Source organism: Phaethon lepturus, unplaced genomic scaffold (genome assembly GCF_000687285.1).
Source record: "Phaethon lepturus isolate BGI_N335 unplaced genomic scaffold, ASM68728v1 scaffold10546, whole genome shotgun sequence".
NCBI classification, from domain to species: Eukaryota; Metazoa; Chordata; class Aves; order Phaethontiformes; family Phaethontidae; genus Phaethon; species Phaethon lepturus.
Window position 1 is genome coordinate 1 of NW_010546940.1, and position 27,397 is coordinate 27,397.

Genomic DNA, 27,397 nt, shown 5'->3' on the forward strand with positions numbered 1-27,397 from the left:
GGGACCTCCCCTGTTAACCAGGACTGCTGACAAATGATGGAGAGTGGCTTGGCAAGCTCCTCCGCCAGCTCTCTCAGTACCCTTGGGTGGATTCCATTAGGCCCCATAGACTTGTGGGTGTCCAGGTGGCTTAACAGGTCCTTAACTGGTCTCAAATTGTTCTCAATCCAACCCTGATGTGCCAGAAAACATGCAAGCATGGGAGGAGGCCAACTTGGATGAACTTGGGACTGCTGACTGAGCTCAAACACAAAAGGAAGTGTACATACATGATGTGGAAGCAGGATCAGATGATCAAGGAACACAAAAGTACTATCTAGGCATTCAGGAATAAAACTAGGAAATCAAACTGCACAACTGCAGTTGTAACTGGCAGTGGATGCAAAAGGCAACGAAGCTTTCCAGGGGTACATCAACTGCAAAAGAGAGGCAAAGGAAAGTGTCTCCACTGCTGAACAGGTGATCTAGTAACAAATGAAATGCTAAGGTACTTCATGCTCTTCTCCTTTGGTCTTCAAGGGCAAGATCTACTCTCTGGATTCCCAGGTCTCTGTGCCTCGTAGCACAGTTTGGGGGAAAGGGGAATTACCCACAATACAGGAAGATCAAGTTAGGACACACTGGATAAAATGCAGTCTCCTTTGTTTTGCCTTACTTCTGTCTTGCTTCCCTCCTGTTTCATTGCTCCCCATGATCATAAGGTTCATAATATGCAATTTAGATATAATATTAAACGAAGAGGGAAAGGGCAAAGACATTTTACTTGATTCTTCTCTGAGCAATACAGCTAAACCTTTATTTCTTCCCACATACATGCATCTCTGTCCTCTCACTTGTCTCAAAACTCAGCTCAGGAGTACTGAAAAAGGGATTATCTAAACATTCACTGCAGCCATAAAGCACTGGGAAGACATTACAGAGCTCCAGTTGCACAGGAGCAAGAATGAGTGGAAGCAAGAAGAAAAAGTATCAGTACTGGTGTCACTGGAGCAGCTGCATGACTACAGACAAAAAGGAAAGGTAATAGGTCTACTGTTGAGCTATGTTTTGAGAACTGACAATTCGGATCCTTATAGCAAAAGAAAGCCTACAGTAGGACAAAATTGGGGGGGGTGTCTATTTTTTCTTATTTCTTTTTGTAAAGACCAATTATGCTGGTACTATAGTCTTCACAGGAAAAAATTAATATCCCTGATGTCAGCTGATACGGTTGAATACAAAGAAGGAGTGTTTAGGTAATTATACATATACAAAAACCACACTAAGAATTTAGATCAGCATCCCCGGCATACAATCAATATGAAGCAGAGCTCACAGAAACCTCTAGCTCCCAGCAGGGACATGTAAGTCAGAATTAAGCTACATTGTAAGCACTCAGTGTGTTTTATAGAATGCATTTCTACTATTACTGTTTTTCCAGAAATAAGAGCAGTAAAAGCAGCCTGAATTAAAACCTCCCTGATTATTACAACATTGCATTTATAAAGCAGCCTTAACCCAGAAACGGCTCTAACACTTCAAAAGTCTTAACACATGAAGGATATCTTTCTTAGAACATGCCACTATTATAAAGGCAGATCTGACTGACTAGTACAGTAGTTACAGGCTTCTTCCATTGCAAGATACTGTTTTAATTTACCCAACCATGGAGAACGAAGATGTACATGTTCTGTAATTGCTTAAGGGTGATTTTTCTTTGAATGCTTACAGGCAAAACGTTTACCATGTTCAGTTATATCTGGCAGTGGATAACACTTATATCATAGCTTTGGTTTTTATTTCTCTTTGAAAATCTACTAAAATTTGACTATTCACACTGTTTCTCAACATGGTAAACCACAGAATATGTAACAACCTACAACAAAACTTAAGACTAAACTTAGCACAGAAAACCAGAATGTCTCAGAAATTCATTGGGTTGCAGGAAAGATCAAGACTGTGATTAATATCCTAAAACTCTGCAAGGGAACTTACTATGTGAAAACAGGTCACTGATTATAGGTAACGGATCTTACCTTGTGCTCACAAAACACAGCAGAAAACCAAAGATTTCAGCTACCTGTATCAGTTTGAATTCACAGAAAAGTTTTTCCAGTTTCAATTGTAGCAATCAAATTAATCTGTTTATATGAAGATGACAGACCAGCCAAGAACTTTAGAAAAGTCCAGTGCTGCACTGCCCAAGCACACACATCAGTAGCAAATGAAAATGCAAAACTTTTCATTTTTCTAGAGCAAACAGCTTTTGTGCCTGGTAAACTAATGTCTATTATGATAATTTTATATGGCTGACTTCGCCCACTCAGAATGCTGTCATAAAACACTCAATGACATATGCAGTAAGTAAGGCTGTCAAAGTGGATTCCAAGCAGGCAAAGTAAACCAAGGGCATGTTACTTCTGAGGGAACTGAAAAAAAAAAAATGTAATTTCTGAAGAGCAGTACAGAAGTAATAGGGCACTTCTACAGAGCACTATAGAAATTATAGTGCAGATCAGGATTTTTCTTAATCTTTCCCCTTCTTATATGCATAAATAAGAACAGGATATCAGCTTAAGACTGATAACTAGAGTAACATATTTAATGAGGATAGCTCCATGTTTACGAACAGCTTTAGAAACTATTTTAGTTAAAAGTGCGCTACAACTAAGTTTCAGTCTTTTTTAAAGCGTGTGACACTGGCAGTCGTAAAAACATGTTTTGAAATACCAAAAACATTAGCTTAAACAGCTGTCCTTACCACTGAAAGGTGTTAATTCGTACTCTGTTCTTAAAAATTAGTATTCCACCTGACATCACTCCAATCATTATTTCATTGTTACTCTGATCCTTTAAAAGAAAAGAGAAGATTACTTGAAGAACAATACAAATATCTTTGAAACCTCATATATATTCCATCTCTCTCTCTCTAAATACACAAATACCATAGTAAAATAGATCTCAATTAACATGGAAGGAAATGTGTTTTAGTAAGCCAAGTAAGAATTGAATTATTCATTCGTATTTAGGACAAGCCCAAATGTTTGCTCCAAGTTCTTTGTAAACTACCACAGAATTTTGATTTTTTAAGTTACATCTTCTGTCTTCACCAACTTCAAAAGAAATACACAATATAGAGTATTCTACCAGTTCATTATGAATAACAGTGCTAATAGACTGGCTTGATGTTTGCTACACTAAAAGCAGCCACAGCAACTTAAATTCCCACCTGAGAGGAAACTGCAAACTCAAAACACAGAGAGGAGAGATTCTGAAACAAACAGTATTGTAAGCATATTTAAATAGCACAGTTTTCCTCAAATATCTTTGCACTCTAATCAAACAACTGCTATAGATCTCTCAATATGTGTGCAACGACAGCAGGCTACAGAGACCAGTGAAGTGTGGTACATTTCAAATTCCATCGCAAGTTTCTCTAACCTTAAGGAGTAGGTTAAGAATATTTAAAAACCAAAGGGGTCTTAGTTACTAAAAATAATTATATTCAGAGGCTTTGCAGAAATGAGAGCACTGTCCTGCAGGTTAAGTTCATTTGAGTCAAGACCTCGAGCTTTAACAGATAAAACTGACACTATATGAAATTATACTACACTCATCTAACATTAACAGTTAATATTATATAATGATAATTATTTGTAATTTGGTTCTAATCGGAACCAAATTAAGTATTTTTCAAAGCTGACAAATCCTTAAATATCAAAAGCACATTCAACAAGTACATTTTTCTTATTCACCAGTAGCCAGCTGAACTGGCGTTCAGGCCAACAAGGCTCAACCTGATTAACACATATAACTAAACCCAAATTTAAGCAAATACCCTCCCTAGAGTGAAATATTGGCTATTGAAATCGGTAAAGCACAGTTAGGCACCTAATAAGATAATAATATCTTCTTTTTTTTTCTCCTGTAAGCAGCAGCCAGGAAGGCTCACTAAAAATAAATATTTATTTTTCCATAAATCACAGAGGAATCCATTTTTACATTACAATAGTAGTTCATCCAAACTTACCCTTGCATAGTGCAATTCAACTCCATAAAGTTCTAAGGTACGTGCTGTATTGAGATAATTAAACTCTGCTTCTGCAGGAGACAACCCTCTAAAAGAAAGAGGCTAAATCAGAAACATTCTAACATAACCCCCCACATCAGGCTCCCTGGTGAGCTCAAACAGAAAATCTGTATTCATTTTACTACTTCTACCCCCACCCTGAAATATGAATTTCCTTTCTCACCATAAGCAGACTGTAACTCAAATATTTTAACAGAAAAAAAAAAAAACTTGTGCTTCTACACAGACAAAGTTTTGACAAAGAGTCCACAACACAGCTTGCAAACACACACATTTTATTTCTAACGCACTGTATCATTTAAATGTGGAGCTCTAGAATGTGGAAATTACTTTTGCAGTCCTGCATTTTGTATTAATTTTGTTAAATTTAATGGTAACAAAAAGCACTTAAGCTCTAAAATACCAAGGAACCATCACTGAAAAAAGTACCACAATGTTACACAACAAAAAAAAAAAAAAAAATATTTTCCATTGCTTCATTGCCTTTTCCTCTTTAGTAAAAGGTCACAGACTTGCACACAGGAAAGATGAGATATTGAAGAAAACGAGTTTGTTACTTCTGAAGTAACTCTTGTTTACTGGTGAAAGCACCATGAAAACAAAGCCTTTATGCACAGAGCATTGTCAAAGACTGTTGACAAAAACCTTTTAAGAAGTTATATCCTTCTAAGTTAATATCCTGTGTATTACACACTAATACTGTTTTCAGTTACCTTTAATATGTTCATTTTTTTCACTTATTTTCCCTGTCATTCTGTCACAGATATTCTATCTGTGCAGAGTATCAATGGTACTTATTATACAGACAATCTACAGAAAAGCCACATTAAACATACTCTTAAAAAAAACCAAAAACAACAAAAAAAAAAAAAAAAAATTCCCAAAAAACCCAGAAACCTTTAAGACAAAATACTCATTTTTTTTATATAATAGCACAGCACCAGCAGTCAGGATTTCACAAAGTCAGTTAATATCTTCTGCTGTAAATCCTTACATGTGCTGCTGATGTAATTTTGCTATTTCTTTTTCAAAGTCTTGAGGCTGGCTAGGGATGAAAGAATAGTCTGAGAGGTAGCCTGGCAAGTTTTCTGAATGGTTGTAGTCTCCCAGCTCGGCTAAAATATTAAAAAGAGAGGTTATTGTTTATCACTGATGTACTTGGCATTGTGCAATGCCCCCAAATTCACAAGAGTCTGCTCCCACATACTTTATGATCTACAGCAAACAAAAATAGAGAAGACATTTGAACTCCCTTTTTCCCTTTCGAATAAACAGTTAAAGTCTCAGTGAATACCATGGAGATCATTTAGAGAGAGCTTTGAGCAGGTACTTATGAAGGAAGTTTATAAAGTGTTTAATTTTTAATACACAAATTAATTCATAGGTGCTGTCATAATGGCTAGCACTAAATAATATACCTCAAGGTATTTGATCTTTTTTTTCATTATTTTACCTTTGCTTGCCTTCATGTCATTACATAATGCATATGTTTTTAGCACTACAACTGCTATTTCTTCATTAAGATCTGCAAAAATCACCAACTCATTCTGTACCAAGATATATTCAGAAGCATTAGAAAAATATTTTTTTGCACATTCAATTGTATGTATGGAAAAAAGTACGCATACATACACCTACATTGAAACTACTTTACTTGAAACTACTAAAAAGTGCTTTTACATGATTTATAGCACTTTCTTAAAATTGAAAGAAATAAATTAAAATCACATTTATTGTCAGAATTAAAAAAAAACATACAACCAACATTAGCTAAAAATACAGTCTTTGAAGTTTTTTGTAATCCCCAAATATTAAGCTTTAAATATCTGCAATCCATGTAACAGATCTGCAGTGACAGATAAGTAACATAATGTGAAAACTGGGAAGTTCACAGCAACACAGCATGACACGGGGTGCTGGGCAGGCCTCCTGACACTTTCATGGGGCACGGAAGAACTGACAAGAGGGACAAGGGCACTCATGGAGCGAGAGGGTAAGCAGGGAAAGGAAGGGAGGAAAGGAGTCTGGGGTACTTGCATCGCCAGAAACAGATCATATTAAATAATTTAAAAATTAGAAAATGGGAGCAGGTTTCATAAGACAGTGCATGCCTTGCTAAAATCCACTATAGAGAATACAGGACTGTCCGAGATCTACATCTGCTATTTACCTCCATTTATAAAGAATCCCAAGAGCTAAACCCAGAGAGTTTAGTAATAGGCATGCACAGAAAATCATTAGCCAAACGTCTGCACACGGAAGAGCTTACGGGCAGTGGGATCTCATATATAAATGTAATTACAACACACTGCGCATACCCACCACTTCTACGATGTTTGAAAAATAAACATACTGCATTCTTAAAAGCTTAAAGTGTTATAAACTTTTCATAGTGCCTGCTTCATTATCAAATACTTCATCTCTTCTGAGGCAAAGCCCTATGGCATGACAGCACTTGCAGTACATATCTGTTTCCAAGTAGTTGGCATCTGGGAGTTTTAAGAGAAACTGCTCTACTGATTTATCCGAAAGAAGGTGACCACTTATAACAACTATGCATAAAACATTACATTAACATCAGTATACGTGTTTTCCCTGAAAAGATTAACATGAACACTTTTTCTCTGATACGTGCAAAGTACGCATAGCACTAAATGTAGGTATAAGTATCATTAGCAGAAGAACACATGAATATAGATGGATATATCAGGATTGCTTCTAAAACTGAATTTCTGACAATCAAAGATTTCAACAACTAAGTGCTGAGCACTCTCTTGGTTGGTTGTTGTGTTGTTTTTTCTTCCACTGAACAATTTAAGTTTACGAAGAAAATGGGGAGAGAGGACAAGGACTAAACCTCAGCCTTCAAGACTTATCTACTCACTGGATGGCTTAAAATTGACAAAATGGGTATTGAACTTTTTTGCCAGATATGACCAGAATTCCCTTTTCCACACCATACAGAGGTTCACTGTATGGTATGTCAAGAAGGTTTAAGTGTCTAAAAAATGCTTAGTATCATTCTCAAGGAAAAAACCCAACCCCACAATTCAGAATATAGAGAAATACAAGAGGGTTGTTTGGAGGTTTTTTTAATCGCATGGGTTTAAAGAAGGGAAACAGAGCATGTTACCAGTATTTTTTCCATACCTAATTCAGCAAAACATGTTGGGGGAAAAAAAACAACCAACCGTTATTTCCTTAATCGTAAGAAAAGTAGCATCATGTCCACAAACATCACAATATAATGCTATACAAACTACATTCTTTAGAAACTAATCAATACTGCTTTTTAAATATATCAGTACTAACATGTACATGAATACTAATTATACTTACATTGAACAGCATAGGAAGCCAGAAGAGCAGCAGTATTATAAGGACAGGGCAATCTGTTTTGTTTCGTTTTTAAAATGAGAAATAAATAAAATTACATATTTCATATGAAATTTGGTTATTTTGAAAAGCCTAATATTTCATAGTCTATGAACAAATTGGGAAGATTATTATTATAAATACTTCTACTTACATAAACAGTAGTTTATTTTTAACATTTTTTTTTTTGCAGGTAAAATCCCTCACAGTTAACTTTTTCTCAACCAAAGTTGCATTTAATGTTTAACACAACAAAGAAGTCTTACCTTCCAGTAAGAATGTCCTGTTTAATTTGCAAAAAATACTGGTACCTTATTTAAAGAAACAAACAAGAAACACTTTAATTAAAAATAAAATTATTTAATAATTTTTCATCAATTTAATGCATTTTGCTTTCAGTTAGTGCAAAAATAAAACTTTACATTTTGCATGCTATTTCTTAAATTCCTATGGGAAAGAAATTAAACTGTGATTAGTAAAATAATAATACCACTTTGTAAATTATACTACTTCCAGGCTATGAAGTTATACATTATATTTCACTAAAAGGCTGCAAATTTCACATCCTGCCTGCTTCATTTTCCATTATTCATGTTGAAATTAAAGTTTAAAAAACAGGAAAAAGAAGTGCCTCCATAATGAATGAGTCTGAAAAACAGCACTATTCAATATAGCAACCAAAACTTGAAGTTTGCATCTGTGCATGGAGGTAACTTAATAAGAATAATTTGTACTCCAGGTAGATAAAATTAAGTTATTCTCATTGAGTATTTGATATTACTCTCTTTTCATTTAAATTAAAATGATTGCTCTTAGTATTTTGAAGTTACATTCTTAAATAAAAGTTGTGGATTCTATTATGTCAAACGCCTCCCCCGACTTCCTCTGAACTTCTGAAGTTTTCTTTAATTACAATGTGAGAAAAACTTGGTTTATAAATTCATCTAGTCTTCCCATGCCTACTCTTTCAAGTCAGGAAGAAGACGGCCACAGCAAAAGGAACAGATGAACACTTTAAACAAGAACTATTTCCCACCAAACAGTGGCAGAAGAAACACTATGACTTAAAAACCCCAACAAACCTGAAGCTGCAAACAGATTTCCCTCTAAATTACTTCCTTTGTTTCTCCAACAAAACCCAAATATTTTGTTAAGGTCTCAGAATGAATCTTTTGTTCATTCAATTTAGTTCCTTCATATTTCACTCAAAAGTTTTAGACAGTTTCAAAGAAGTATAAATGTTTATACCAAGGCACAAATCACACCTGCTATAAACCTCCACTGACCCAGAGACTGAAGTGGGCTAACCAACAAGACTTACTGAGATGGCAGGATGTTAGCACAAGCTTAAACTTTCAACAAAACCCCCTTATAACAGAGCATAAAAGCAGCTGTAGAATTTAGCCTCTAATGCCTTTATATGTAAAAAAAAAAAAAAGTTTCACAGTAGAAAATTTAAACATAATTCCTGCTTTCTTATAAATTTATTCTGTTTTGGGACCTCCTACATTATTATAAAACTAGAATCATAGAATCTTTGGGTTGTAAGGGACCTTTAAAGGCCATCTAGCCCAATGTCCCTGCCATAAGCAGGGACATCTTCAACTAGATCAGGTTGCTCAGAGCCCCGTCCAACCTGACCTTGAATGTTTCCAGGGATGGGGCATCTACCACCTCGCTGGGCAACCCGTACCAGGGTTTCACCCACGCTCATTTGTCAAAAATTTCTGCCTAATATCTAGTCAAAATCTCCCCTCTTTTAGTTTAGAACCATTATCCCTTGTCCTATTGCAACAGGCCCTGCTAAAAAGTCTGTCCCCATCTTTCTTATAAGCCCCCTTTAAGCACTGGCAGGCTGCAATAAGATCTCCCTGAAGCCTTCTCTTCTCCAGGCTGAACGACCCCAACTTTCTCAGCCTGTCCTCACAGGGAGAGGTGTTCCAACACTCTCAGCGTTTTCTGGCCTCCTCTAGACCTGCTTCAACAGGTCCATGTGCTGAGGGCTCCAGAGCTGGATGCAGCACTGCAGGTGGGGTCTCAGCAGAGCAGAGGGGCAGAATCCCCTCCCTCAACCTGCTGGCCACGCTGCTTTTGATGCAGCCCAGGACACGGCTGGCCTTCTGGGCTACGAGCCCACATTGCCAGCTCATGTCCAGATTTTTGTCCACCAGTACCCCCAAGTCCTTCTCAGCAGGGCTCCTCTTGATCCCTTCATCCCCCAGCCTGTGCTGATACCAGGGGTTGCACCAACCCAGGTGCAGGACCCTGCACTTGGCCTTGTTGAACCTCATGAGGTTCACATGAGCCCACTCCTCGAACTTGTCCAGGTCCCTCTGGATGGCATCCCGTCCTTCAGGTGTGTCAACAGCATCACTCAGCTTGGTGTCATCTGCAAATGTGCTGAGGGTGCACTCGATCACTGCCTACGTCACTGATGAAGATATTAAGGAGTACTGGTCCCAATGCAGACCAGTACCGGTTTCCTTCTTGTAGTTCTGATTCAACAGTCAGCCATGCCCTTTCATTAGGCATGTGAGCCAAGCGTTCAAAATTACTTATCAAAACCAGCTAGTTCAAGTTCAACTGAAATCAAACATTTAATACTTCCCAATATTAACTTGCACTAAGAAATTAAAAACAAAACATATCACTCATTACACAAAATATGACTTCTCATTATTGTGTAGTCTTCAGAAAATGGATTAATAACCTTTTTAAAGACTTCCACAAACATTTACAAATACACACAGGGAAATCCAATCATTTACAAGCTAAATATAGTGGAAAGGTAAAACATTCCATGTTTGAAAGAAAATGAGGGAAAACACTTGCAAACTGACACGCAAAGGTGTTAGCCCACGTGCTCAACTCCTACAAAACCGTCTAGAGGTTCTTTAACTGACCAGAATGGCAAGAAGCTCATTTTAAGGTATTAACCTCAACAAGTTGAAACTGAGACATTAGCCAGGCTTTAGAGACCTCAAAATACGTTTTCATTTTCCACCTTAAAAGGCACATTGAAACTAAAAGAAAGACACATAAAGCAAAATTTGTTTACCTGTTAAAAAAAGCAGTAAATGACAAGTTAAATTAAAGAGGATATGCTTCACATGCTCAGCATATACTGAGCAAATAAATTTTTCCTATTTTTTCCGTTAACCTTTGTGGCTGCAAAAATGTAGGACAAAAACATTCTGTATGTGCAGCTGCACCTCCATTTTACTGTGCTTTTTTTGGTGTAATGAAATGGTACTTAAGGGATCTTATGCTTAAGGAACACCAAGCAGAGTTCATTTTTTGTCCTTGGTTTTCAGCAAACAGTGAAGTTAATGGCTTGTTAGCCAACCACCCCAGTTTGAACACTGAAACCTCGCACATTATTGAGCAAAATGGGAAATCAATAGAAGCTTTAGTGATGTAGATCTGAAAAAGCCTGCACAAAAAATTCAGCTAAAACAATGAAGGTGGCATTGCGTTACCATGTCTTCATCTTCCTTATACAGATCTATCTAGAAAAGGGTAAGACAGAATTATTGTTAACTGGAGTCAATGTTAATAAGCAAGTCTTTCTGCCATGAGCTGAACTAATGAAGCTTCATTTCCTACCAAGTCAAGTTCCTAAAGTTAAACTCTCCAACACAAGGTGAGCTCCCGCTGACCTTTCCTGACCTGGGGCATTCATAAGCTGCTTCTCCCACACGAATTCACAAAGGTCTAAGAAGACACGAGCTTGCACTGAACCTTTTCCTGCCTCATATGTCGGCTCATTCCTCTGTTTTAATGAAATTTATAAAAACTGAGCATCTTTGAAAAGCATCAACTTGAGCTTGAATAGTCAGAAGTTTGGGCTTTGTTTCTTTTCTTTTTTCAAAGGGGGAATACTGATGACATGAAAGGACCCCACATTTGTGACATGGCATCCTAACTTCACTCCAAAAAACCCCACAGATAATAAAACTCTATAATAATCCCAAATACAAATGAGTTCTCTCAGGGGCAATTAGGCCTATTAGCAAAAAAGGCAGAGCTGACCTAGATACAGCAATCATACATTATTTCTCATCTAAAAGGATGCTGTATTTATAGCTTTGTATTTACAGTATAACATTTAAAGTAAACAGTTCTCTCTCTTCTTCACTGTTTACTTCACATTGACCAACATTTATTGTTTTTTCCATCTCCTTAGAAATATTACATGTTGTCCTTTAATTCAAACAACATATTTTTCATTATCCTGATGTAGTAAACTGCCAAATTCTCCTAGAGTAAATATTTCAACAAAACAAAGACCGATCCAGGATTTGTGGGGCTCATTTTAGTAAATTCTGTCTGCATATATGTGTGTAAAATTTTGTCCAAAGTATGACAAATAAAAATAAATAAGCAAATGTGGACTCAAATTTTCACAGTTTCAGTACTTACATTTCTAAAGCCATCCTTAATAATTTAGATATTGGTTTTTCTTTGAACAGGGCTGACCTGTTTTCAGAATGGCTGACATCCAAAAATTCCAATCTGTCAAATCATGCCACTTATGTAGAAGACCAGAACTAATTAAGAATACTGAAAATTTGAGGCATTTCTTCAGGGACTAATTGCAACTCACAAGCCTCCTATCTTTATTCACACTGGGCATTTTCTTCAACATACTTCAACACATTGCTATCAAAATAAGCTTACATGCTTCAAGCTAGGACTACAACCATTCAAACAGAGATTAATTTTATTAGTGCCAAGCAGAAAATTGGGGGGGGGGGGGTGTCAAGAAAAAAATGCAGAAAGCTCAGGAATTTTTTAATCACAAAGGAGAACACAAGTAAGGATAAAAATTAAATTTGTACTCATTGGTGAATAGTGGGATTAAGTTTTTCCTCTCTTCTCTATTTTCCCTTTTCTGTTTCTACTTGGTAGTATTTTCTTCATGTAGTTACTTCACTTTGGATATAAGTTTGTAAATTTATTCACAGAGGCTTTTGTTATATTGATTTGGTGCAACTGCATAGTTCATATCTGTAATTATTAGGCAAAAATTAGAATCTTGCACATACAACAAAAATGATTTAAAAAAATTTTCCATGTTACACCTTAAAAAATTAATGATCGTTTTCCCCTTAAACATAAGCCTTCTAGAAAAATATTTTACTGATAAATTAACTAGACTTACCTTGTATATTCTTCTTGAAGCTTGTTTGGGTCACTTACAAAAAACTTAACTCTGAAGTTCAAACTGTGAGGAGATCCTCCTATGGTCAACAAAAGTTATTTCTTATTAATCAGGGTACCCTGGAAAAATAGTATAATAATGATATATAAATTGACCAAATACATACATGTACTCACTTTTTAATTGTTTCCTGATAGGTTTGTTTGGATCCAACCACCTCTGGAAAGAGACAAATTATAACACCAACTTTAGAGAAACAAAAATGTACACATTATAGCCTTTATACATCAAGAAACCATTGCTTTTCTATAACTTTTTACTCGGTCTTTTATCAAAAAGTCTTATTGGCAGACAAAGTCTTGTTACTGATTCTGGAAAGACACCAGCATTGTCATCAACAGTTGCTATTGTTCTTCTTTCCCTGAGATTAACCTCTGTTGTCCAGATACCTGTCTCTTACAGCACTAATTCAACTATGACTTAGTTCTATGATTGTCACATGAGCCTGAGAAAGGTTAGAACTCAGTTATGGTGTGTTTAACAATCTTCAGCTACTCTCAGCCTGGAGAAGAGAAGGTTCCGGGGAGACCTTATTGCAGCCTTTCAGTACTTAAAGGGGCCTATGAGAAAGATGGGGACAGACTTTTTAGCAGGGCCTGTAGTGATAGGAGAAAGGGTAATGGTTCTAAACTAAAAGAGGGGAGATTTTGACTAGATATTAGGCAGAAATTGTTTACAAAGAGGGTAGCGAAACAGGGGCTCAGGTTGCCCAGTGAGGTGGCAGATGCCCCATCCCTGGAAACATTCAAGGTTGGGTTGGATGGGGCTCTGAGCAACCTGATCTAGCTGAAGATGTCCCTGCTCATGGCAGGGAGGTTGGGCTAGATGGCCTTTAAAGGTCCCTTCCAACCCAAACTATTGTATGATTCCTGAAACTGGTTATCTAAACTCAGCTAACTGTGGCAGCCTAATTTACCCAAATTAGAAGTTAATTTACTTAAACTAGTTCCAGTACTTTTGACTTTGATTTTTGGAGGTCTGACCACAACCAGGGAGTAATCCCACTGGCTCACAGATTCTCTTCAAATTGTCAGCCTGCATGTCATTCTCTGGTAAGTGTCTAATTGGGATCTTGGAAACGAGAGCATCTTACTGGATTAAGGATTATAGAACAATTTTACCAAACAGCACCCAATCTTGATCATCTCTATGGGAGAATGCTGCTGTGGGAGAGTACAGACACATCTTTATAAAAATCAACGCTGCAAATTTCAGATACAAGTATGGTTCTCTGGAAAGCCCCACAAGTTGTTTAAATTGCTCCCCACCAGCAACCCATAAGACTCTGCATGTACAAATGTAGTTCAGTTAAGTAATAAGTCTGTTATAAATACTGTTCAATTCCTCATCCTGCCTTGCCATGCAAGCCCATAAACCTTGCAAAACAGTTACATGGCCACAGTTCTTACGAAGTGACAGAGACCTAACCCTGTACAGCATGTAACTACCTCACATTTATCACAGGGTTTGCTTTTTTTTTTTTCTTGTGAGCAAGGAGGAAGCAAACACGCAGAGGTACCTGAGCTATCTGACACACACTATGGATCTGAAGTTAGTTCGAAGTCATTTTATTCATTGGGAATAACAAATAATGATGACTACATCCAAATTTTACATCCTTGTAGTAGATGACTTAAGAGGAACTAAAGAGACTGATGCAGCTCAAAGAGTGTGATTATGTCGAAAAATCTTCACACAGGATCAACTAACTTTTAAGACTAAGTGTGAAGGCTTAAGAAAGGACTCTCCAGCCATGCATATGCATAAATTTTATATAAGAATCTTTCAATACATGGTGAAAGATATTTGAGTATCTTTAAGCAAGGGGTTATGATCCAATAAAGCTAATAAATGCACAGATCTGACTGATAATCCCTGGGGGGTTTTCATGGGAAGTACTGTTTGACATAACAGTTAATTCAAAAAACCTGGAACTGAAATACCTAGCAGAAAAGCTTTTACTTACATTTCCTTCATAGGAACCACAGAAGAGTAACTTTTTTGGAACCATATTTAACAGGCAATACCCGTGCTTTCATGTGATATCATTGGATCCAAATACAAAAGTTGATTTCCTCTCTGGGAAACTGCAGAGGGTTAAACCACTTAATATTGTAAAGAAGCTGAAGTTGACAGGATTTAGACAAAAGTACCGTAATTTTTATGAATCAAGGTGCTGCTAGAAAGACACGTTATCCCATTTACATCCCAGTAAGTCTGAGAGGCGGGTAGATTTGGGGATCCATGAAGTTTGCACCGCAGTCCCACGGAGAGTCATTTCCATACACTCTCCTCCCCCAGCAATGATCCCTGCCTCACTCCCTCCTGCCAAGGGCGCTCCAGCACCCACACCGACAGTATTCGCTGCACCCTCACTCCCACTACACACCAATACACCACTGTGTCAGTATTGCTCCAGGCACCCACAGCCCGAGACCCTACAGCCAAATATACCACTCCAGCTGCACACAGCATCAATGCTTTCTTGCATTGACTTTTATTGTGACATTAATACTATACAAACACATAAAGCTTGTGCAGCTTATGAAATCCAGGTTTAGGCACAATGATAGAGGTTTCACACTTAATTATAGCAGAATTCTCTTTTCCCATCACTTTACCTCCTGCCGAATTGGCTACATCTTAGTAATATTCCTCTGTGTATTCCTCACAAGTAACTAGAATATTTGGCAGTCCAATCTGGTTTCTTTGTCCAAATGAACCAAGTGTAAAAGTAAACTGGTATCAAAAACTGAAATTAGTCAAACCCAAAAATTCTTCAAGCTTACATGACCAATTGGTAACATTTCTATTTAGCTCTGACATATTGTATTCATAGCAACTAGACATGTGCTGAAAAGCCAAAATATTTAGAAGTCAAAGAATACTAAACGTTTAAAGCATGTGCTTATATAAAATAGCTGTGAAGTCATTCTTCTTTTGGACTAACTCTTAACCAGATCTTTCTATTACAGTGTGTGTTCAGCTGCTTCCAGATAGATAAGCTAAAAAAAGACAGCTTAGAGGTTTAAGCTTTAGAAAGCTAGATAAATGAGAATGAGAAACACTACAGATTTCTGAATGTTGAGTAAAATACTGAGTGATATTCCATTAAATACTTCTTAAACAAAGCTGAAAAATAATTCAGCCTTTTCTACTGCATGCCTATGTCTTTTCAGCCTGGAAACAAAGTTTAGAATAAAAAGATTAAATGAGGTCAGCTTGCCAATGTCTTAACAGAACTATCCACAAAGTTACAAAAGAAAACTTTATTAAATATATACAACTGTGCTATACAGCTTTATTCATATTAATAATATTAATATTACCAGAATTTAGAAAAATAATATAATTAAGAATAATTTGCTCTAGAGAAGAAAGAAATGCATAAGTAGTTCGCTATTCAGAGAGAAGAGAAATTATGGCTCTATTGTGACTTCTTTCTTCCTCTTCTGTGTTAAAAAAGACATTAAAAATAAGTAAAGAGAAAAACAACCTTTTAGTAAGATTAAAAAAGTATTCCTTCTATTTACAACAGTCACTCTTGATGGTAAAACAACAGTAGACAAAATCTGCACTTTCTACCAAAGAAAGTTGCACTATCTTCTGAAATTCACCTTAGTTAGAGTGATTAACACTTTACAGTGTCACTTATCTCTATAGATCACATTCTGTGCATTTTATGAACAAAAATGATTTTTGACACACAAGTTGGGAGATAAATTTAGACCCCATCACTGTGACACACATATAATGGGAATTAGGTAGAGAATTATATTATAAGGAATAATACTTAGTTAAAATGTACTTTAAAACAAGTATTGAATATTTGATACCTATAAAAGAAAGTATTCAAGAAGTATTCAAGCAATCATGATTTCAGCAGAACAGCTATAACTACTACAGCCACTGAACATTACAGCTGGATCTATTAGTTTCTACTGATGATTTACAAAGTTTCAGTCCTATGGAATTTCCTTTAAATTAAAGCACATGAACTATTACAAACACTCGTTTTCAAAGGAGTCACTTCCTTTTTCTCTTAAGGTGATGAGGTGACAGCCCTTGTCAGATAGTGGACTATATGAAGGACTATTAAAAGACCTACCAGGTATCTGGGCTAGAAACAAAAACACCGTACAGGACAATCTAAAAACCCCTCATTTTTTGATAAGTCCTAATTAAAAAAAAAAAATTTAAAAATTAAAGAGAGCTACTATTTCTTATGCCAACTGACAATGATCATGCAGTCTAGTAAACAGATACAAAAAAACAAGCAATAGCCTTTTAAGGTATTACTTCATAAGCACAGATCTCAACATTTTACTCCAAACTCATAACAATTAACATTTAGTTTTATCATAACTACAAGATGATACTAACCCACTCAAATGACACAGCTAAAGATGGCACAATATTGCAATGGCTTCTATTGACTTCTCTTTACAACAAGACAGAGCACAGTGATGAACATGATTATGATTTATAAAATCATATTTATAAACCAGATTCAACTTACAGGGTTATCAGTAGATTCATCAGCCAACTGTAAACCAAAGTAATCTCTCTCTGTCAAATCGAGATGCTTGAAGACTACATCCAATAGAACTTGTCCCTGATCATGTTTCTGCAGAGAACAAATACATATATTGTTTAATGGACAAACATATAATTGGACACACAGACTTCAGGCAGGCAGAGCACATAAATTCTTTCAGATGTGCTCCACCAGCCTAAATTTTAAATATCACAAAGTGTATCTCAGGAGCACTACTTTTAAATGAGCTTCATCTCTCTTTTTGAAACATATGTAAGGAATTATTTTTTTTCCTCTCTGTCACTTTCTGACAGTAAGAATTTATCACTTCTCAGCTAGCTACTTGATTATTCCTGAAAGCCCTTCATTAGCCAAATTTGATATTTAAAAGGAATACTAAAAGAAAAAAAAAGCTAGGATTTGACAAAGAACTTTGTAGCGTTGTTTGGGTCACTGATTTTAATAGTACAGGTCTGTACAAGTTATTCTTACTTATTTTATCTGAAAATCTATTCTTGTATCTAAATGAACCAGCATATTGAAAACGTTTTCAAAGTTGAATGGCACAGACAGCTGAAGCTGCCAAATATCTAACCGAGAAGCATAATTCAAATGCATTCTCTCAAAGATACTACTTCAGTCTAAAAGAACTAATTCAAATGAACTGAGTAACAGTAACATCGCTTTTCAGAGAAAAGTGAAAAAAACTTGATTTCTATAGGGACAAATCTTACCCTCAGAATGACACAAAAATAATCTCTAGTTGTTGGTACCCAGCAATTTTTTGCCTAATCTGAAAATGCTGCCAACACAGTAATTGAAACGCTGAGTGTGCCAGTATGACAGGATTCAATAAATACATTTGGTGAAATCTGAAGGGAGGTTCCCAAAGATGTTAAAATGACATAGCTTCTTGAAGTACAAAAGATGAGGAAAAATTCTGCAAGAACAACTGTCAAACAAAAAAATTATGAAGGAGATGATTGATATATTTTCCACCCAGATTTTCTACTTCTCTGGCACTAAGCAAGCTTCTAATAATCTTCTAGGTGCCAAGTATTATTGATGCTACAGTGGATTTGATACATCTTGCCTTGTTTACTGTAGGCAGCAAGATATTTTTGAAGTTTTAAAACAAAAATCCTGCTGTTCTGCTCCCAAATGACCTCACTTCTCATAGAGATTATACAACAGTTTACTTTTACAGCTGTTAAAACAGAAGTATGTAACTAAAAGGTCAAAATAAGGTTGCAAGAATTTTATTAATAACCATATACAAGAAAAATCTACAAATGACATTCAGACATTTGTTAACATCTAGGAGCATCCTATCAAAACACTTTTTTTTTGTTCAGCTGAAATTACACTGAAGTTGAGTAAACTGTCAAAACAATTTATTGTGCGCTAAAAACTCCAAGAACCTTGATAATTTATTTCATAATAATAAAAAAATAGAAAAGTTCTCAACTAATTATGCTTGAAATTATGCGAGCAATTCAATCATAACCATAGCTTTGTGCATTTAAGTTGAAATTACATATGGCATATATCTCAGGTCCCATATAAATTTGGTCAAAGTGATCTATGAATTGCTAAATTTACTTTGAAAGAAGATCTTACTCTTTAAAAAAATAATAGAGAAAATGTCTTGATGTTTAACAAAATGAACAGCCAGTAGGAGCACCATTGTTAAAAACTTCACTACTGAAAAATTTACCTTCCAATACCTAAAAACAAGCAAAGAAAAAAACCCAGATGTTGACATAATAAATACACAACAGTATAAATTAGAAGGAAGTTCTTATATACAATCCAGAAATAGTCACTTTCATTTTTACTAAATTAGGAGTTCCTGAAATATTTTGAAATAAACCAGTAATCAGTACGATTTTTGCAGCAAATAAAACTAATTTTAAAATTGCATAGCAACACTAATTGCTTCTTGGCATTTTTTCCCACATAGATTTAAATCGGAACTCAAACTAGGAACTTATGACAGTAGCCAACAGAAAATATAAGTCTGGAACCCAAGTTTAGGCTTACATTTACCACAGCTGACATGTTACTTCTTCCAATAACATGGAGATATAATTCTGTAGCTTTTTTTCAATCCAAACCTGAGAATTTATACTGTTTCTTAAATATCTGAATAGATATTTCCTAACACAAAACCTTAGAACTTGCTAATTAGTTTGAATTTAGTAATACAGAACATCATTTCACGACCGCAAGGAATGCATTTCTCCTGCAATAGAGCAGCAAATTCAGTAAGGGAAGATGAGTTTCAACATCAAGCATTTGTTTTGATCACAATGTTTTACTCTCAGTGCAAAATAAAGATAAGCATCTAGTAAAATCAGACTTCAGCTTAACCCATCTCTGATATTTATATAACGATGTTGCAGCTTGTTTACCAGAGTAGGTGAAGGTCACAATCCTGCTTGTTGTGAAAGTTCCAAAATATTTGTAGTATGATCATAACCATTGAATAGCTGCTATAAATTATAAAAAGTATGATAACAAGTTCCTACTTTTGCTTTTTCAATAGAAAAGCAAAACAAATAAATGTGGATTAGCATAAAAAGAACCTTGCTTTATTTCTACAGATAAAGTTAATTGTTAATACTTCCTCTTAAAACAGGGAATAATGGAAATAGATATGAAAAATGGGAACTGTCTAACATAAAATTGCAGTACTTAGATACAAAACAGATCAACATCTTTTCTGAATTGGAGTGTTAGAATGTTACGCGTATTTCTTATTAGTCATTGCTAGAGGCAAAATATCTAACAAATTTTGGCCTTTCAGAACAAATTTGACATCAACACTAGGCATCAGTATATTAAGTGCACTTTATGAAAGTATCTACCATCTAGTGGCTAACATCTAGTACCACTAGATATATACACATTAATTTCTAACCACAAAATGATTGTTAGCTGTTTACAAACACCCATGTTTGAAAATTTAGGAAAACGTCTGCAGTTACATAGGTTTAATGCCTGCTTACCAGCTACCACCATCTTCCCAATTCATATTACTGACATTTTGGTTTCATTGCTGGCTTACAGAACTGGCCGCATCTACAGCAAATACCATATACAGAGATACTGCTGCCACATCAGCCCAAACAAATTTGGATTGCTGATGACAGAGGAATGGGATGACAGGTCCCAAGCTTTCCTGGAAGGGGTCAGACAGCTCTGCTGCTCACAGGTGTGTGGAAGGCTGCACTGCTCCTTCACTAATGACAACACTGGAACCTCTCCTCCCACAGCTCATCGCAATACTCGCGCTGCAACTCAAGCAAGCGCATCCCCAAACAGCCAGTGCTGCACTGCTGTCTCCTTTTGTTCTACAGCTTACATTAGCTTTGCAAAAAGTTATTTTGTTTTAAAAAAAATTTCTAAGCAAGCTATTTTTTCTTTTGATCGGAAAAAAAAGGGAAGCAACTAAGTAATGCTGAAGATGAAATTGTTGAAAATTTTCACTTCTAAAGTTACAGGGGGGGTGGTGGGTGTTTTTTGTTTTCATTTAGGTTATTTTACAGTTTTTTTTATTTTAATTCCATTAGAGTATAAATTCATTAAGTTTTAGGAGAATTCTGAGATAATAAAGGCTCCAAACGGAGACATTTGTCCATGACCACTAACCCACCATCCTTGCTCGCTCATCCCATCTACTTTGATTTAGTTTTCCCTCAAGTTTAGTGTGATCTCCTTATCTATATACTGGCTTTCAGAGAATACAATTAAGTTAGCCTGCATGGAAATGATACAATTTGAGGTATTAAAACAAATCATTAAAAGCAATTAAAGCAATTTGATTTTGAAGAAGCAGGTTTACGATAATGCGAATCATCCTGATCACATTATTAACTCAAGTCAGTCTCGCTTCTTCCAGCTATGCGTTCTATGAAGTATGCTTTTCAGGGTCGAAGTAGAAGTACTTCATTTGGTAAGCAGCCTATTTTACAAGAAAGGATTTCTACTCTTCAAACATACGCACAGGTTAGTTCCAGACGATTCTTCTGCCTGCAACCAAAATAACCTTGACTGGCTACAATCCACAGGGATGATTTGATTTGTTATGCACTATATAAGGTAAGGCTAAGCACAAAGAATCTTACTTTGCAGATCAATGGGAAAGGCTGGTTGAAATACGAACTTAGAACGTCACAAATTATCAAGAGACATTGCCTGTGATGAGTACTTTGCTGTTGGAGAAGAAATAGCATTTGAGTACATTTTTATTAATACAGCACTGCATACTCCAGATGATTAAGCTTTACAATCATTAGCATACAGAATACCTATAGCAATTACCAGGAGAAAAAAAACTTGCTAATTTATTTGATGTTATCTTTGTTCTTCCTATTTTGAAAACTATTCCATACATATTTATAGCCAAGTATCGTGCCAACCACAATAAAGTAAAACACAGCTATATACCCTGAAAACCTGTATACCATGCAGGTTAGCACATATTTGCTATGATTGAATATTTTATTACTCCTTATTTTTGAAAAAACAGATCAAGGCTAAGACCAGAGTTCAAAATATTGAGCACCAAGGAACTTTTTATTCCTTAAACTCAGTTTTAATAGACAAACTTGCAGGCTGATCTGTATAAGCAGTAAAGCATGATCCACACAACTAAAATATTTAGTATGCTAGGGAGATGGCAAGAACATATTACATAATTTTTTCTTGGGAGAGACAGAATAGACGTTTGAGGATTTATAACTGGTGATTCTACCCATGACAGGCACTAGCATTGTCTAACAACATAGAGTTTTTGATCACTTGATCAAGAAGCAGCATAATCCCTCATACCTATTGTACAACAATTATTCCTTATTTTAGCCAACTCTTGTAAACAAACAAAAAACTGCAAGACATATTTTAATGGAAAACTCATGCACGTGACAGCAAAGAACACAACATTTACAATTCCTCATGCACGTTTAATGCTTTATCTCCAACTATATTCTGCACATGCTGCTTTTTGGCAGGCAGTAAAGACCAGGAAACAGTTAGCAAGGATGAGAAGAGATACAGAAGAGCAGTGGAATATTGTAGAGAAAAAGGCAAAAGGGATATAGGAGAAGAGATATTTCCTTTTATTTCCTTTCCAGAAAGGAAAAAGATCTCGATGTTGATAAATCAAAGTCTTTGGTCATCCCTCCCTCATCTCCATCATCCAAAATTCCCATGCTTAACCACTCAAAAGTTGCGGAAAGTTAAATAGCTCCTGCATGAACTACATAAATGCCTGAAGAGAACACCCTAAAACTTTCTATCTTGGTTGAAATATCTAAAACAAATAACTACCAAGTCTACTTCTAAATCTGAAGCCACTTGACAGTGGATCATTGCAAGTTTTTGCTAGATAGGCTCTAACCACCTGATCACCAAACTGCAAAATGCAATCACTTGCACAAATCTTCCTAAAAACATTCAAATGTATCAATATCCTCACTGAACACTGGATATCAGAATTCAATATAATTACTCAGCATTAGAAGTTTTTCAAATAGTTCAAATTAAATTTCTTCACACAGATTTGAGAATTGTATGAATTTCCTTCAGTTTCTCCCTCTCTTCTGATCTGAAGTTCCACAGCCTTATTTGATATCCAGCTACCCCTTCACTCCATTCCGAGGTTCAATTTTCTCTTGAAAAACTTTAATAATCATGACACTTGTTACTTTCACCATCACGTTATCCAACCTTTCCCCACGTAAGTCATCAATTCTATAGCTTATAAAGTAAAAGCTGAGTTCACCTGTCCCAGGATACCCTGCAGCTTCTTTCCTGTTGAGTCTTGATTCTTCTCACACAAAGATCACTAACAGGTTTAATGTTTTCTTGCGAGAGCCTCGCTGCTTGTTTGTGGTTTTTTTCCCCTCAAGAAGTCCAAAGAAATGGTTGCACTTGAGTGAGCATATACACAAAATCATGAACATTTTCATTTTAACTCCTTATCAAGGATTACAGATTAGAAAAATCTGATGAATAACCTATTTTAAATTCCAGGCTCATATGTAAAAGTTATTCACTTTTCCCAGTAACAGTCCTCAGCATTCAGCAACCAGCTTCCTATTTTCTTTCCTGTCATTCTCATTAGTGCATTACAAGGTAGTGAGTCTAAGCGAGGGAAATGATAGAACAAGAATATAATCTGAGAAAAGCAAAAAGCAAAGTGATACTTTAAGATTATAGCTGTAACCAAGAATAACCATACACATGATTGAACATGTCATGGGAAGAGTTACCATTACACCTGCTCAATACGCAAAACCAGAATGGAGCAAAACAAAAGCTTCCTTCTCATTCAACTCAGTGGCAAAACTGCCCTCCATTTCCACTATACAACCTTAGTCCATGAAGAGAATTACTAGAAATAAATTATGCTTTGTTACTCAATTTTGAAGCAAAGATGTCTTAGTACTACAGAGGGTGCCAGAATGACTAAGTTTACAGTGACTTAGTTTGTACATGTACAAGCATGCCTGCCTGAACGTACCTTACCCTTCTATTCTGCACTTAACACTACTTTGAAAGTCAAACTCTAGCCATACAAATCCAGCAAAGGAAAGCAAGCTCAGTGATATCGATTTGCAATTAGCAAATTACTTACATTAACTCTGAAAGCTTGTACAGTGTTATCCAGGAGAAGAATGTTGCAGACCACCTCCGTATGCTGCCTGTCTCGTGCCAGCTCAGATGCTCGTACATTGTAGGTTCTGCCAGCAGGCAATCGGAAACGTGCGGTCATTACTGTCCACACAGGGTCTTTAGGTAAAACAAAAACAAAATTAGAAAAAGAGGAAAAAAAAAAAAAAAAGCAAATACAAGAAGGTCATAGTTCAAAGAAAGATCAACACACAGTAAGTCCATTGTTAAAAAACTCCATTATAGATAAAAGAAAAATGATTACTAAATTCATGGTATCCAATAACAAAACAGTGTCTTACAAATTACAACGCAACCTTATTCCAAAACACTCAAGTCCTTTACTTTCTGCCCATTGTTCACTCTCTCCCTATTTTAAGGTTGTTTTGTGGTTGGTTTTTGGTTGAGGTTTTTTATGGTTTGTTGGTTTGGTTTTTTTAAGATTCAGAACAGCATTTTCACTTCAAAAAGTATTACAATTGCTGGGCATCATGGCTACTAGGCTCCCAGTATTAGAGACAAATAAGCAATTAATTTTAGTGCAAAACAGAAAAAAAATGCTTAGACAAAAAACTTTACAGATACAAAGCATGAAGAGAACAGCAAATACACAAAGATTTTGATGCATTATTCTGCAAAGCCTATGCATTCACTGTATAATCATTAAACATGAGAATACACGGTGGTAACAAAAACATTAGTATTGCCTTTTTTCTCCTTTTTTTAAACTACAACGTGAATAGATAAAGGTTTGTCAAACTTCTGAATCTTCTGCCTAGGTCAATTTGATTGGCTTTACATATCTAGTTTGGAAGCAGAAGCAATTCTTATTCTCCCAATAAGGAACCATGACCAACACAAGTCTACACCCTGCGATAGGTGCCGATAAATAAAAGGGAATAATTGAAATGTGATCTTCACTTTTCAAAACTAAGATTCTAATGTTTATCATGCAACCCCGGTCCAGCAAAGTACTTATACACACACCTAATGCTGTTAGCCCTATCCAACGATACTAGTTAAAGTACCCACAGGACCAGGGCCTGTGATTCACTTAATTACACACTCAGCAAACTATTTCTACATCCTTTGACAAGGGCGTAAGCAAAGAGAAAGTTTCATAACTTAAGTAGAGAGTATATTGAGATGGAAAATTAAAATACCTTAAGCAGTAGTAAAAGAAAACAGGTATTCTCAAAACTGAATATAAAATGATTGATCTTCCTTATTCTGTGAAAAATTATGAAGACTTCAAAAACGTTTATATGTTTGCTTCCTATTTTTGGGATGTGGGGTGTGTAGCACCAAAAAAAAAAAAAAAGGAGAATTTAGCAGAAGACAGCAAACATCCCAGCAGTGATTACAGAGTTTGCCTGGATCATAAGAGATATCTGTGCTCCAATATACACAAACAAATAGGTGTAACAAGTAAAAAACTCAATCCCCTCCTAAACAGCTGATAGTCTAGATACTGAGGCCCTCGTGGGAAAGTGGAAGACCAAGATCCAAGCCGCCTCTATCAGGAAGGGCTGGGACTTTGCAGTTTAACCTTCTTCCCACTGCCTGCTGCCAACCTCCTGAGTGACTGCCCTAAAAATCCTTGAGGTATTTTGCTTTTCTAGCGCACGTCTTCAGCTCTTTCAGCATGACCACACATCTCACACATAAAAAATCTTTTTGATGATAATCCATCCTTGCAAAATGTTTCAGTTTTGACTTAACCAGCATTTTCAGATTAAAAAGTACTTGTTGCCTTACCAGACATCTTTTTTTTATTATTTTTTTGGCTACTCAGTCACTCTGGCTTCAGAACTGCAATGCTGTATTCATGCAGAATTACAGCAAGTTTATTTTTGTTTTGCTAAACCAACATGACAAGCTGAGAAAAGATAAAGATACCAGATAAACCCACCGGCTGCAAACTGAACTCATTATTTTCTCTTAATGATAAAATAATGGAAAATTATGTCACAAACATTAAAACTCCGAAGTAAAACCTAACAACAGAGTACATGTCTGACAACTCCTCGTGAAGAGGCTGCTTCCACTATGCCTTCTACAAGTCCCAAAAATAAAAGGCAGAAGAAAACCTTTAACAGAGAACAACAGGTAACCGAACCTCCATACCAGTGATCTGCACCAACAACATAACATTTCACAATCAGTATTTTATGTCACGTAGACACAATCTAAAAGTCAATTGCCTTACTAGCCATAATGGCATAGAGATCAGCATCTTTATCGGTGCAACTACACAACCAGTAACTATAGCCAAGACTTTAGAGCGGTATTTGCCTGTGAGCTGAATCAAAGAAGGTTTCAGAAAAGCATGCAATTTGATTAAAAACAGTTCATCCATACCACAGAAACAGCCCTTTGACAGGCATATTTTACACGGATTTGCATAAATGACAAATCAGCCAAGACACAGTAAGGGTTACCTCAGAGTCCTTTCCCACGGATACGAACACCAGCGCACAAAGTAGGACTGTTTAGCTTCCAAATAAGCATTGCAGTCCTCACAAAACCATTTGGTAGTGAGCTAGGAGGGTCTAACTCAACAACCCACAATTTCATAGCGGGGGGGGGGGGAAGACTTGTTAAAGGGCAGAAACCATCATGCTTTAAGGGAACAAAAAGGCAAATATCACCTTTGCCTCCTGTTCCCTCCCCTATTTTTTTTCTTATTTGCTGATCAAGACCAACAGTATTTCTTCCTTCCTCATCACTGCCTTAAATGAGACAGAAAACTTCTGGGTTTCAAACAGAGCAACAAATCCATAAGAGTGAGCAAGGAGAAAATCTACCCTCAGTGATCCTCAAAATCCATTAATACCAAGCAACCATTCACCATGTCCTTGAATAGACCCAACCTGCAAACCCAGCCAGGTTTGCTCTGTAACACAGATAATCCTCACTCCAACCAAACAAAAACATTGAATAGTCACAGACAGTGATTCAGGTCTTAATATACATAAATGAAGTGGCCAAATTCAAGAAAGAAGGCACTGTATTATGAGTTCACTAAGGGAACAGGAACAGATATACTGGGTCTGAACAAGAGTTCATCTAGCTTGCAGACCTGAAGCGCAATGCCTTCTCACTCTCTTTCAGGAAAGAGGAAATGAGTAGGAGACACACATAAAGGTATTTCTCACATACTGTTCCCCAGCCTGGAGTTTAGCATCTTCCTGGTTGTGGAGCTCATATTCACACCATGGTAGACATCAGTCATTGAAGAATGTTTTCTTCATGGACTTAGGAAACCACATTTTGAACTTTCAGGTTAAGCAATGAAGCATTATATTCCATGTCCCACATACAATACATCGTAGTCTGAACAGCCATCTTGTATTAGACAAGTTTCTTCCATGAAACTAAAAGGCTTCTACAACTACAGAATACACTTTTATAACTAAGTATAATAACTGAAATTGTGAGATACTTCTACAAAATGGAAATGTAACAGCCATGAAAGTACTAGAGAGGAAGGTGATAAAAGACAGACTATTTT

The 27,397-nt window shown here is 36.2% G+C and overlaps 1 protein-coding gene across 1 annotated transcript; it reads right to left on the reverse strand.

Moving 5' to 3' along the window:
• Positions 1-2,709: 2,709 nt before the first annotated feature.
• Positions 2,710-24,006, reverse strand: LOC104622632 (tyrosine-protein phosphatase non-receptor type 4-like; the record flags this gene model as incomplete). The annotated part of the gene is given in 9 exon segments (XM_010289474.1): positions 2,710-2,829; positions 4,010-4,097; positions 5,064-5,184; positions 7,409-7,461; positions 7,711-7,755; positions 12,609-12,687; positions 12,785-12,827; positions 17,188-17,295; positions 23,849-24,006. Coding segments are annotated over 9 exon segments (795 nt in total), but the record flags the coding sequence as incomplete, so codon positions are not given.
• Positions 24,007-27,397: the final 3,391 nt, after the last annotated feature.